The 13830-nt window shown below is 44.5% G+C and overlaps 1 protein-coding gene across 2 annotated transcripts in view; it reads right to left on the bottom strand.

Moving 5' to 3' along the window:
* Positions 1-2439: 2439 nt before the first annotated feature.
* Positions 2440-13830, bottom strand: part of LOC106584376 (metalloprotease TIKI2) — a 101345-nt gene continuing 89954 nt past the window's right edge. The window contains exons 5-7 of one of the 2 annotated variants that reach the window (XM_014169611.2): positions 6255-6351; positions 3796-4062; positions 2440-3579 (exon numbers count right to left, since the gene is read on the bottom strand). In XM_014169611.2, the coding sequence (XP_014025086.1) occupies positions 3342-3579; positions 3796-4062; positions 6255-6351 (602 nt within the window). In that variant the 3' untranslated portion in view covers positions 2440-3341. The remainder of the gene's footprint in view (positions 3580-3795; positions 4063-6254; positions 6352-13830) is intronic. The other variant, XM_014169612.2, reaches the window with a different exon arrangement.

Raw genomic sequence — 13830 nt, 5'->3', positions numbered from 1 at the left:
AGAGCAACAGGGGAAGGAAGGATGGAGGGAGGAGAGAGGTGAGCGCCGGGAGATAGAGAGGGGAGAATACAAAAAGAAGGGGAATCATTTAAGGAGAAGACGCATTTTTAATGAGTTTGCCCAGAAATTGATTTTCCGCTGTAATCTTTTATTTATATGCAAGCTCGTCTCCCTCCCCGGCAGTGTGAGGGTCAGTCCTCTGTGAACCCTGTTAGGACCCCCACTCCGTCAAACAACACCCAAAGCCCAGGGAAAATGGTATTTTAGCAAAGGCAAACATTGTCCTGTCTTGGCTTAAGGGGCGAAATAGCTGTTTATTTTTTAAAACTTGTTCCGCTCTATCCATCATGCCAGAAAGTCTGTCAGGAGGAAGGAAGACAGGAGCAAATTGAAATTGGAACAAAGTTTAGACAGTTATCATCATAATTATCCAATTAATATTAATGGAGTAGAGTGTCATTAGAGCATCTCAATTAGGCAGAGGGTATTTGGTTAGCAAGCACCCACCAGCAGAACAACTTGGTGGAATGGCTGTGTAAGGTAGCATGCAGTACTACTTGTGAAGGACTGGCTTTCACTAAACATTCACACTGTTTTACTTGATTTATATTATTACTATTGGCAATTGTAATTTATTGAGGGAGTTGTGATTGTGTTTTGTATATTTCATCTTCCATAAATTAATAACTTTTATAGGTGTCTCTGAGGAAAGAGATGTTCAATCTGAAAGAGATTGTTTATATTAGGCTACATATGTTGATTGTCTCAGACGGAATGGAATAGATGGATCATACACAGGTCATAATTACTGAGCTCATAAAATGTGTTAGGTTTGTGTCCACCATGGTGAGCCACTATTTCAGCCAGCCAATGTTCTTCTGTGCATTAGAATTATGAAATAGATTACATATGCATATAAATAGATCACATATAGGTGATCCAATATCTAGCTATATTACTCAGTATCTGAACATAATAAACACATTCAACATTGAATGGCTTTTGTTGCTCTGACTTCTTCGATTTATTTAGTGGATCCATATTTCCAGTAGGCCTAAATACAGGACATGTAGGTGTAGTATTTTTCCATCCACTGTAAGGTTCTGTGTGTTAGGTTCATTAAAAGCAGACGGTGTACAGGACTAGAGGAACATTCAGCAACATGAATTAGTCAAATCTGTCAACGTGGATTTCGGGAATGAGTGAATGTGTGACAATAACTGAATGAAAATGAGAATTAATAAATGCATAAATAAATATTTTCCATATAAATATAAGATTTGCCTACAGAAGGGTGTGTAACGTTTTTACTATGCCATTAGAAGGAGAACTATCTTTGGCAGAACGGTGCTCACACAATTCACACAATTCATTAATGTCTCTTTAGGCTACTTACTGTATGATGCTAGCTCACATTAGGCAACATTATTCAGAAACCTGTCAGATTTGATGTGAAGTGTTTAGTTGGGAAGTAATGATCCGTTTCTATTATTCCGTGCATAAAAATAAATGCAACGACTAAAGTCATTTAAATAGCTGTAGGCCTACTCTGATAGATTCAAAATGGAATAGGCCTAGGATTACTAGGCAAAACACGGAAAAGTTCTAGCCTTGTTTTGTCACCCAACCTGAAAACATTGCATTTCGTAATTTACATCAGGCCAACTGTGGATTTTCAATAGAGTATTCCTATATTTCGAATTTAGTACATATACACTGTAGGCCAACATAAACCAAATACATTTGACCACTGAAATTGTTTCGTTTTTTTAAACCAAATTACAGCAGTCTAAATATATAAAGCTATTGGTCTATAATTGGTATGAATTTAAGACACTGAATAGGGGATTTAATACAATTATATGGCACAGGTGAAAATACCACAATCCAAGTTTCTAGTTTTCAAAGTAGCTTATTCTATAAACTAAGCAGTCTATTTGAGTTCTTGGCATGGTAAACTCACTGTCTCCATCTTCCCGCATGTTGTAGACTAGGCCTGCTGCAGAAAATAGGCAACACATAGATTTTTGTTCTGAAAACTACGCCGGTGGAAATTATACATAACGAACAATTGTAGTATATACACGCTAACAAGAGCATTACTGAAAGAGATGGAAGTAGCAGAGGTGCCACATTACCATGGGATATTTTTTGGGTTTCATATTTGAGTTTGAGCGTTTCATGTGATTTGTTTTCTTGCGTGAGCCACCATTGCCACCTGGTGGGGAAAGTAGCACCAGCGTAAATTGATGACCAAACCCCTGCATGCCCATTGAAACCAGTAGAGGGCTGAGTGAATTCACTTAGAGGATTCCACCTCTAGATGTTCTGTACGCCTGACCTTTACATTATTGCACTCACTATGTTCGAAATAAAATACTAACTTGCATTCATATGGACATGTAGGCCGAGAGAAATATGCAGCCCGAGAAATGTAAGTGAATTTCCAAAAGTTTATTTTTCAGTAATGATCAAATGCAATAAAATATACTCTTAAAGAAATAATAAATATACAATATTTTTTTTATAAACAAAATGCACAATTTACAAAAACTTTCACTGTGTGTGCCTCGTCCTATGTCTATAAGATATAAGACCTTATTACAGTTATAGCTGTTAATATTGTCATTAGTATGTCTATTATCATCATTAATATCAATATTATTCACAATAATATTTCATTTAAGGTGGTTTTAGACATCTCTCTAGACTCTTCTGAGAGTTCCAGACCTTGTGCTATACTCATTATTCTATCATATTTTTTTCTTGAGGTTTAAAGACTCAGCCTCTACAACTGACAAATTCATAATATAGATGCCATATAGTATCTTCCATTAGATCTCTGATAGACCGTTCATCCATTTTATCATGGGTAAAAGCTTATTCCACAGTGTGAGTTTAAATAACTTTTCACAGACTGTTGCATCTCCCTTCACAGAAGCCTGAAGACGGACCGGTTTGTCTCAGAGGTCTCTGTCTGTCTGTCTGTCTGTCTGTCTGTCTGTCTGTCTGTCTGTCTGTCTGTCTGTCTGTCTGTCTGTCTGTCTGTCTGTCTGTCTGTCTGTCTGTCTGTCTGTCTGTCTGTCTGTCTGTCTGTCTGTCTGTCTGTCTGTCTGTTGTCCCAAACCCTCATATCCATGTCCTGTGAATGTGCAGATGTTCTAATGATCTGTGTAATGTATGTTCCATGCCCATAGCAGTTAATATCCACCTCCAGTTCCCGTTTGCAGAATCTTTATATGTAGATCTTTGTATGTTCTAGGATTATGGCACATAACAATGCTCACTCAGGTATGGAGACAGTCAGTGTCAGTGTGTGTGGAGAGAGCTCCACTGTGTGGTCAGGAGGTGAACAGCAGGTAAGTGATAAGCAACGTTAGCAGGTAGGTGAGAGCGTGGGTGGTGCCAGTGTTGGGCTGGGCTGAGCTGGGGGTGGGCAGGGCAGAGGGGGAAGCCTTGCTGGGGGCCTCCATGGGGGGGTAGAGGTCTGTCCTCCTGCGCTGCTCTTGGTGGGTGAGGGCGGGCTCCACCGTCACGTAGTCATTGGTTATCCTCACATTAGGCTGAGGAGGTGTGGTGCTGGAGGGTGAGAAAACCAGATCAGTCAGGTTAACAGGAACACTGCGGTAGTTTCTGACAGATCTTGTTACTGTCTCTCGCTGTGTGAGTGCTCATCCTGTCCTATGAGTGTGCAGTTGCACTGTCTGCTGCTCTTCATGTTACGATACTCTTTGTTGCCATTGGATGGTTTCAATAAAGAGCTAGAGACAGTGTGTGTGTTTGTTCTCCTCTCACCCGTCCCCGATGCGGACCCACAGGTCACTGAAGAGGCGGGGGCGGCTGTGACCGCGGTGGGCCTTCCGGGGGCGCTTGTGTCTCCCAAACTCCTCCAGCTGGCTCAGGCTGTCTGGCAGCAGCATGTGGGGCAGCTCCTCGTCCTCCAGCCCCTCCAGCCCATCATCCAGGTCTGAGGGACTGGTCACCCAGTCAGACGGAGAGACTGTACCCGCATCGGAGCCCCCATCGCTGGGGCTCTCTGTTGGTTCTCTGTGGGACAAAGAACTATGCTTATTAAATATTAGAACATTGTGGTATAGACCTGGATGTATGTTCCCTCATCACTGGAATAGATGAAAGATAAAAGAATAATGTTAGTGAGTAGTTTATTTATTTTACGTAATATATTTTAGGGAGGTTCTCCTTAGAGGTTGTGTGTGAATGTGCAATGGTGTGTGGTTTAAGGTGACCTGAGCACCACGGTGCTCTCCAGCCTACCTATAGGCTCCAAAGGGATTTGAACTTCCAACAGGGACACAATGTCCTCTGTGCTTGTAAAGAGTTTACTGAGTGTCTAAATCCGCCACAAGCCACAAGGGAGGAAGCTGTAACCCCTCCGACCACCCTGACAACTCATTACCTTAGAAATGTATCTCTACCATATTCATTTGCTTGAAGTAGTCAAGGATGTAACACAGTCAGATAGGAGAAAGTAAGGTTTCCGTTACATTGCTTTGATCAATACCGTCATATGACAGCAGGAAAGGAGGATACATTTCAAAAGCATTGGAACTTGGCCCTACACTAATCCACATTCCTTACCTGTCATTTATGCCACTTCCTTCCCTATCTGATTACCGGTAGTTGCCTGTAGGCACAGATCTAGGATCAGAAAACCCTCAAATTGACCTTAACGTTTAGGGGCAACTTCTGCCTACTATGCATATGAAGGGTCATATTGCTTTCCCGTCAGTAAACACCCTGGAGGTTTGACATCATAATGAGGCCCCAAGTCCAGACCACACACTGTTCAGCTCCGTGTTAGCCAGTATTACACTGTCTACAGATGCTGGCTGTTGTGGGCTACAGCCACTCTACACTGAGTCACTTTGCTTTGGTTCCTTTTGTCATAATCTCTCTATTGAGCAGAAAACACATGATGCCTCTGGGTGCAGGCCCAGTTTTGAGGTTTACACTTCATAACCTCCCGAAAAGCTTCCTGCCACATTGTGTTGTTGTCACCTCATATCAGAGAGCACAAAGTGTTTTGACCGGTTTTGTGTGTTTTTCGACCACAATCAGTCAGTCCACTTGTCAGCTTTTAAAGCAGAACTGCTGTGGCCTGCAGCTCGGCTGAGGCTGGGCCCGGGCCTGCTCTGTGTATGAGCCAGGGAGGAATGGGTTTGTTACAGCTGTAATTTGCAGTGAAGGAAGTGAGTTTGTAAAAGCAGAGGATGGATGAGATGTTTTACTGTAGCTCTGCTTTATGTGATTTCCTTTGTTGTTCCTCATTTGTCCATTTTCACCCTGGTTCAAGTGAGTGCTGTAACCATTAGCGCTGCTATTTTAATGGGCCCAACCTGCACGGGCCTTAGATCAACCCCCCAAGTCCTGCTGCTGCTGCCTGCAGGGTGATAGGGAGCCTGGGCCAGCGTGCGGGGTGTTCAGGCGTGGGAGAGTTCACGGGGGAGACTAGGGGCTGGTTTCCATGAGGAGATGCAGCTCCCCTCTTCAGGAGGCAGATGGTTGAGGCTCTTTCTGTGAGGTGGCCATGCCAAGGGGCTGCTGGGAGCGGGCTGGCCTACCTTTCACAGCTGGCGAGGGGAGGGAGAGATGGGGGAATCAAAGGATTCCTACATAGCTGAGATCTGGTTGTAAAGGTGTACTACATGTACTGAAACATGTGTGCTACATTTAGTACATCTATGTGGGGTCAATTAGTACATGTCATGTGTTTCTGCTCTGGAGTGAATACGGTTGATGTGGTATCGTAAACTTCTGTGGTAAATCTGAGACTGTATGTTTGTGAATGTTCATATGAATTAGTGCCCAATGCCCATACTGTCACGCCCTGACCTAAGAAATCCTTTTAATTATCTTTATTTGGTTAGGTCAGGGTGTGATTTGGGTGGGCATTCTAGTTTTTCTATTTCTTTGTTTGCCGGGTATGGTTCCCAATCAGAGGCAGGTGTCTATCGTTGTCTCTGATTGGGGATCATACTTAGGCAGCTTTTTTCCCCACCTTAGTTTGTGGGATCTTGTTTTTGCATAGTTGCTGTGTAGCCTGCAGAACTTTGTGTTCGTTTTGTATTTTGTTGTTTTGTCGGTGTTCATTTTAAATAAAAGCAAAATGTTCGCCTACCACACTGCACCTTGGTCCAATGTTTACGATGAGCGTAATACATACACATGTTAATGTGTGTGCATGTGTTTCGGTTGTGGCACTGCTGTGTGGGCGGGTGTGTCTCTGTACTCACTCTGTGATTGGTTCCTGGTAGTGTGATGGTGTGTGCACCACCTCGTAGCCCTCCTGTCTCAGGATGTCCAACACACTGTGGTTCCCCAGGAAGTGACCTAACAGGAAACACAACAGGTCAGTTCACATCTCAAATAACGCTGTACATGATAGACAGGGCCCAGAGTTTTCCCTGATCAGGCCATGTGGTCCAGAAAATGTCTTATCCTTAGTCATGATGACAGACAGCTACAAGATGGTCTAGTCTAAAACTGTGAAGAGACAGGGATAGCGTTTTCCTGCCGAGAGTACTTTGTGAACCGATTGCAAACCAATTTCACATGTAGAATCGCACAAAAATGTCAGTAGTCAGACGCCAACAGCTCGCTGAATGATCGGTAAATGAATTGGAGATCCACATTTGGTCCGATGTGTTCGACCCTTCATGGTAGCAGACAGGCCATCCTTGGTTCCTAACATATACTGACCCTTGATCTTTCTCTGCACTTGTTCCTATGTACTGACCTTTATTGACCCCATATTGTAGTGCACTCTGCTCCTGGCCCCCTTCCCCAAACCCCTTGTTTTTTTCTGATTCCTTCATTCTGACATCAAACAGACAGGTCCCCGCCACACACTGATGAAAGCAGTTTTATTCCTCCCTACCGTGAATAATCCCAGGTGTCACTCAACCCAGTAATACGGCCTAATGCTCTCTGACATCAGCCCCCCAGCACGCTCCCCAAGCTTATTAACAGCACGCTGACAATCTTCAAGGGCCCTAGCTTGCCTGCTTTCCCGACCCTCTATTTTATTATTATGATTTTTCTGATCATTCCTGAGGGGAGAAAAGGCGGCGCTACACTTTCTTGGCGGTGGAGTTCAAAGACGGCGTGGGGATTGGCAGGGGAGGAAGGAGAGGCTACCGCCGAGTGTCGGTCAGATCAGACGGCCAGATTACAGCACTCTCCCTCCACCACACCAAGCCCCTCCAGAGAAGAGAGAAGAGGAGGGGGGGACAGACACCCTATTGAGGGGCCCAGTCTACTCCTCTCCTCTTTTCTCCTCTTTTACTTATTTCTCCTCACCCCTCCTCTCCTCTCTTCACGTCTCTCCTCTTGCCTTCTCTCTTCCCTCTATGCTCCACTCCTCCTTTCTACTCCTTTCTTCCTCTCTCCTATCCTCTCCTGCCCCCTCCACAGCTGAAGGCTGCTCCCAGAATGGCAGATTCAATGACCCTCATGTCTTTGTCAAGCAGATATTTCATTAATTTCAGCTATGAAGCCCTTTTACGGTCAGTGAAAAAAGCCCTGTGCATTCCGTCTGTTAGGTCAAGCTGTCTGTTTGATGTCTTGTTTATTTTCTGACTTTTAGATGTCATACACAAACAGTCTGAACAGAGGGCTTACAGAGACATACGGTTTCCACAGGCCATCAGGGGAAGTAATTTAGTTGGTTCTGAGGGCTGTGTGGGATGAATTAGAAGTGTGTAAGTGTGTGTGAAGGGGCCTGCATATGTGTGTATGGTCATCTCCCTAACCAGACACCAGACAGCCACAGAGATCAGGACTGTAGCCAGGAACACACGCCTGCTACAGGGGGCCAAGTGCACCCTCCCGTCTGTCTGGTCTGACCTGTCGCTCAGAGTGAATGTGTGTATTCACTGTCTGTGGTCAGACTGTTTCTGACTCAAGAGACCATTAGAGGAGGTCGAAAATATATTTCTGATATCTTGCGTTCCTTTCTCTTTCTTGATTTGTGAGGGCGCTGTCACGTATCCCCTGTATGATCTGGAGCCTGGAGCCTTTGGTACCCTGATCCAGTTATAAAGCATGTGTGAACCCCAAATGAACCCTGGCTAAAATGAATCCTGGACCTGCGTGTGTAAAGGTTCCAAAATCCGTGACCAGAGTACCAGGTATTGTGACACGGCAGCGGAAGTTGTGTGGAACTTTATGTCCGTTGTAAACAAGCAAGCTTCCTAACGCCATGTAGAGTGTGTGTGTCGCAAATCGCCCCGTGAAACGGTTATTTTCAGGTCTTGTGAAAGCAAAACTTATTCTGTAGAATTTTCACAAACGATCCAAGAAACCAAACCAGGTTACCAAATTTCATATGTGAAACGCCTTCAATCCCTCACCCACACCCAAAACACCTACACAAATAAACACCCATACACAAACAAACAAACACACCTGCACCACACACCAACACACACATTTAGTAGCCACACACATCCCTCTAAAAGTAGGAGGAGATCCTCCTCCCCTGTAAACAGACTTCTGTGGCTCTGTCCGGTATGTGGCCCTCCTCGGCCAGCCAGTGTGTTTATTTGGTGACCACACTGAGGATTTAGACCACTGAGGATTTAGATCACTGTAAACAAAGTGGTGCTAAGAAGCAGTTAAAGAGAGGCAGGCAGCTCAGAGGCCAAACCCAAAACAAATCCATTATGGGCTTAATGAGAGAGAAGTCCTGCCTTCTTATGTATCTAATAGCTCTTTCCTGCCCTGCCCTGCCTGCTGTTGTGCCACTGGTCAGGGTAGACTGGAAAATCACACTCCTACCAGGGAGTTCCTCCTCAATCCAGAGTTATTTACTTATCTACAGTAGCTTCCCCTCTCTCCCTTCCAAAAAATGCTCCCTCATTCTTTCTTTCTATCTCTCACCTAATCTCTCTGTATCTATTTTCCTCTATATTTCTCTTTCTCTCTCTCTCCCCATCCATTTCTCCTCTATAGTAGCGTGTGTTTGGTTGCCACCCAGGCTGAGGGGTTTGTGGGCCTGATTCCAGCCGTGTCAGCACCTTATTACTCACACCGCCTGTCCGCACTTGCACCCCTCCCTCCATCCCTTTCTCCATTCCTTTACCCATCCCTGCTTCTACCCATCCCTGCTTCTACCCATCCCTGCTTCTACCCATCCCTGCTTCTACCCATCCCTGCTTCTACCCATCCCTGCACCCTGTCAATATAATCAGGCAACGCAGGATTAGGAGAGGATATACAGTGAAGGAAAGAAGTATTTGATCCCCTGCTTATTTTGTATGTTTGCCCACTTACAAAGAAATGATCAGTCTATAATTTTAATGGTAGGTTTATTTGAACAGTGAGAGACAGAATAACAACAAAAAAATCCAGAAAAACGCATGTAAAAAATGTTATAAAATGATTTGTATTTTAATGAGGGAAATAAGTATTTGACCCCTCTGCAAAACATGACTTAGTACTTGGTGACAAAACCCTTGTTGGCAATCACAGAGGTCAGACATTTCTTGTAGTTTGCCAGCAGGTTTGCACACATCTCAGGATGGATTTTGTCCCACTCCTCTTTGCAGATCTTCTCCAAGTCATTAAGGTTTCGAGGCTGACGTTTGGCAACTCGAACCTTCAGCTCCCTCCACAGATTTTCTATGGGATTAAGGTCTGGAGACTGGCTAGGCCACTCCAGGACCTTAATGTGCTTCTTCTTGAGCCACTCCCTTGTTGCCTTGGCCGTGTGTTTTGGGTCATTGTCATCCTGGAATACCCATCCATGACCCATTTTCAATGCCCTGGCTGAGGGAAGGATGTTCTCACCCAAGATTTGACGGTACATGGCCCCGTCCATCGTCCCTTTGATGCGGTGAAGTTGTCCTGTCCCCTTAGCAGAAAAACACCCCCAAAGCATAATGTTTCCACCTCCATGTTTGACGGTGGGGATGGTGTTCTTGGGGTCATAGGCAGCATTCCTCCTCCTCCAAACAGGGCGAGTTGAGTTGATGCCAAAGAGCCCCATTTTGGTCTCATCTGACCACAACACTTTCACCCAGTTGTCCTCTGAATCATTCAGATGTTCATTGGCAAACTTCAGACGGGCATGTATATGTGCTTTCTTGAGCAGGGGGACCTTGCGGGTGCTGCAGGATTTCAGTCCTTCACGGCGTAGTGTGTTACCAATTGTTTTCTTGGTGACTATGGTCCCAGCTGCCTTGAGATCATTGACAAGATCCTCCCGTGTAGTTCTGGGCTGATTCCTCACCGTTCTCATGATCATTGCAACCCCACAAGGTGAGATCTTGCATGGAGCCCCAGGCCGAGGGATATTGACAGTTCTTTTGTGTTTCTTCCATTTGCGAATAATCGCACCAACTGTTGTCACCATCTCACCAAGCTGCTTGGCGATGGTCTTGTAGCCCATTCCAGCCTTGTGTAGGTCTACAATCTTGTCCCTGACATCCTTGGAGAGCTCTTTGGTCTTGGCCATGGTGGAGAGTTTGGAATCTGATTGATTGATTGCTTCTGTGGACAGGTGTCTTTTTTACAGGTAACAAGCTACGGTTAGGAGCACTCCCTTTAAGAGTGTGCTCCTAATCTCAGCTCGTTTCCTGTATAAAAGACACCTGGGAGCCAGAAATCTTTCTGATTGAGAGGGGGTCAAATACTTATTTCTCTCATTAAAATGCTAATCAATTTATAAAATTTTTGACATGCGTTTTTCTGGATATTTTTGTTGTTATTCTGTCTCTCACTGTTCAAATAAACCTACCATTAAAATTATAGACTGATCCTTTCTTTATCAGTGGGCAAAAGTACAAAATCAGCAGGGGATCAAATACTTTTTTCCCCCACTGTAGAGGTAATCCCTATAACAGAGGTCGGCAACAGGCAACAAAACAAGTGTTTTTTAAGTTTTAAAAATAAAGAATGTTTTTGGGCTTAGTTGTTGTCAATTTTCATTGTACAAATTATTATTATTATTTTCGCCGTCCGTCCCCCCCCCGCACCCCAGACCATTCACTCTGACAAAAATCGGCCCGCAGCTGAAACTAGTTTAGGCATTAACTCCAAATTTTAAAGGGTTATTAAGTTTTAGCATTAACTCCAACATTTTAAGGTTAGGCATTAACTCTGAATGGTTAAGGTAAGGGCTCCCTCTAATTCCCTCTCCTCCAGGAGGAACTTAGCTCTAGGACTATGCCTAAGGACTACCTGACCTGATGACTCCTGGCTGTCCCCAGTCCATCTGGTCGTCCTGCTGCTCCAGTTTCAACTGTTCTGCCTGCGGCTATGGAATCCTGACCTGTGCTACCTTGTCTCAGACCTGCTGTTTTCGACTCTCTCTCTCTCTCTTTTTCTCCCTCTCCCTCTCTCTCTCTCTCTACCGCACCTGCTGTCTCGACTTCTATATGCTCGGCTATGAAAAGCCAACTGACATTTACTCCTGAAGTACTGACCTATTGCACCCTCTACAACCACTGATTATTATTTGACCCTGCTGGTCATCTATGAACGTTTGAACATCTTGAAAACAATATGGCCTTAATGGCCATGTACTGTTATAATCACCTGGCACAGCCAGCAGAGGACTGGCCACCCCTCAGAGCCTGGTTCTTCCTAGGTTCCTGCCTTTCTAGGGAGTTTTTCCTAGCTTCTACACCATGCTTCTACATCTGCATTGCTTACTGTTTGGGGTTTTAGGCTGGGTTTCTGTTTAGCACTTTGTGACATCTGCTGATGTAAAAAGGGCTTTATAAATACATTTGACTTGATTTGTTTAAGGTTTGGGATAGGCGTAAAACAAAAATCGCTAGCAACGCCTTAGCAAAACTGAAACATTCTTGAAGGTAACAGCTCTCTCTGTTGTCCCTAGTGGCCGGTTTCCATGTCATCTCCTGACGTCCTAAGACACGAATGGACGTCGAATACTGACTTGTATCACGGGTGACCTTGCTGGTCCTATAATATAGAGCGTGATGAGGATAAGGACAGATTTAAGGAGAGAGGGAGACTGTATCAGCATCAGAAGGAGAGAGGGATCCATGCCCTCAGAGCATGGGCAGTCAGGCTGGCTGGTGGACCCCTGTGGGGAAGGAAGAGGGTGGAAGTAGGACACTGATGTAGACCACTACACACAGAACACACAGAACCCATGCTGGGCACTGTTGCTATGCTGCAAACAAACACAAGCTGTTGCTTCACAGGCTGTGGAACAACAGACCATGAAAAAAGAGAGAAGAAGAGAAGGATGGGTAGAGAGAAAGGGGTGGAACCAAACCACACAAAGCTGGACTCCTAAAAAAAAAAGTTGGCCAAGGAAAATAAGGATTCCTCAACCCTGATTGGAAATGTGAGTGCTATCTGATGTTTGGGTGTGTGTGTGTGTGTGTGTGTGTGCATTCATGCTTGCGTTTGCGTGAGTGCATGCATTCACAACGTGTGTGCATATATGCATGTGTACGTTCACATACGTGTGTGTGTGTGTGTGTGTGTGTGTGTGTGTGTGTGTGTGTGTGTGTGTGTGTGTGTGTGTGTGTGTGTGTGTGTGTGTGTGTGTGTTAAGATGCTCGGGGGAGTCCCTGTCTGACTCACTCCCGGTACTGTAGTTCAGAGTACTATTCCACAACGTGAGAATGAGTAATGTAACAAAGGTTTAATAACTTCAGCATCCCTGCACCTTAACCCTGGGTGTACATTTGCACCTCTACAGTACCAGCGCATCTATAAATCACCTCCCAGCCTCCCAGTCAACAAACCGGGGGAGAGAAATCCTAGCCGCAGTGCATCTGAACCAGCTGAACCATGGCGTTGAACAGAGCACCTCTCGCTTGACGTGTAAATCTAAAGGAAGGAATCAGGAAATTCCACCCTGAATCCCACTGTTTTAGTAGTGGGATTAATGGGAATCAGAATGGTTTCCCCTCCTCCTCCTCATTCCTCTCCTTGTCTCTCCCCTTCTTCTCTGTAATGATTTTATATCCTATGTATTAGGCTTGGGCAGTATACTGTATATACCATATACCGGGGTATTTTGAAATACCGACCGTATGATTTTCAATATCAGTTGGGGCACCCTTAAAGCTTATAGAGGGGGTTTCTACGCTGCAGCTTATAACTAAAAGTTAAGTATCTAAGATTTGCCAAATAAATGATCTCAGGGCTCCAGCTATGCATTTGGTTGGCTAACTTGCTAAGTAAGTAGCTAGCTTGCCAGCTCAAGCCTCTTGGTTACAGCAGAGACAATCAATCCCCTCCTGGATCAGGATCCCTGCTGCCTAAATTCGTTCTGTGCATAAAAAAAGAAGTTTACCTTTGGAAAGAAATAGCGGCCCTTATTTGACCTTTATTTAACCAGGTAGGCTAGTTAGTTGAGAACAAGTTCCCATTTACAACTGCGACCTGGCCAAGATAAAGCAAAGCAGTTCGACACATACAACAACACAGAGATACACATGGAATAAACAAATATACAGTCAATAGTACAGTAGAAAAATCTATATACAGCATGTGCAAATTAGGTAGGATAAGAGAGGTAAGGCAATAAATAGGCCATGGTGGCGAAGTAATTACAATATAGCAATTAAACACTGGAATGGTAGGATGTGCAGAAGATGAATGTGCAAGTAGAGATACTGGGGTGCAAAGGAGCAAGATAAATAAATGAACAGTATGGGGATGAGGTAGATTGGATGGGCTATCTACAGATGAGCTATGTACAGGTGCAGTGATCTGTGAGCTGCTCTGACAGCTGGTGCTTAAAGTTAGTGAGGGAGGTAAGAGTCTCCAGCTTCAGAGATTTTTGCAGTTTGTTCCAGTCATTGGCAGCCAAAGGAAGAATTG

This window comes from Salmo salar, chromosome ssa23, assembly GCF_905237065.1.
Source record: "Salmo salar chromosome ssa23, Ssal_v3.1, whole genome shotgun sequence".
NCBI classification, from domain to species: domain Eukaryota; kingdom Metazoa; phylum Chordata; class Actinopteri; order Salmoniformes; family Salmonidae; genus Salmo; species Salmo salar.
This window is presented reverse-complemented; position numbering and strand designations above follow the sequence as displayed.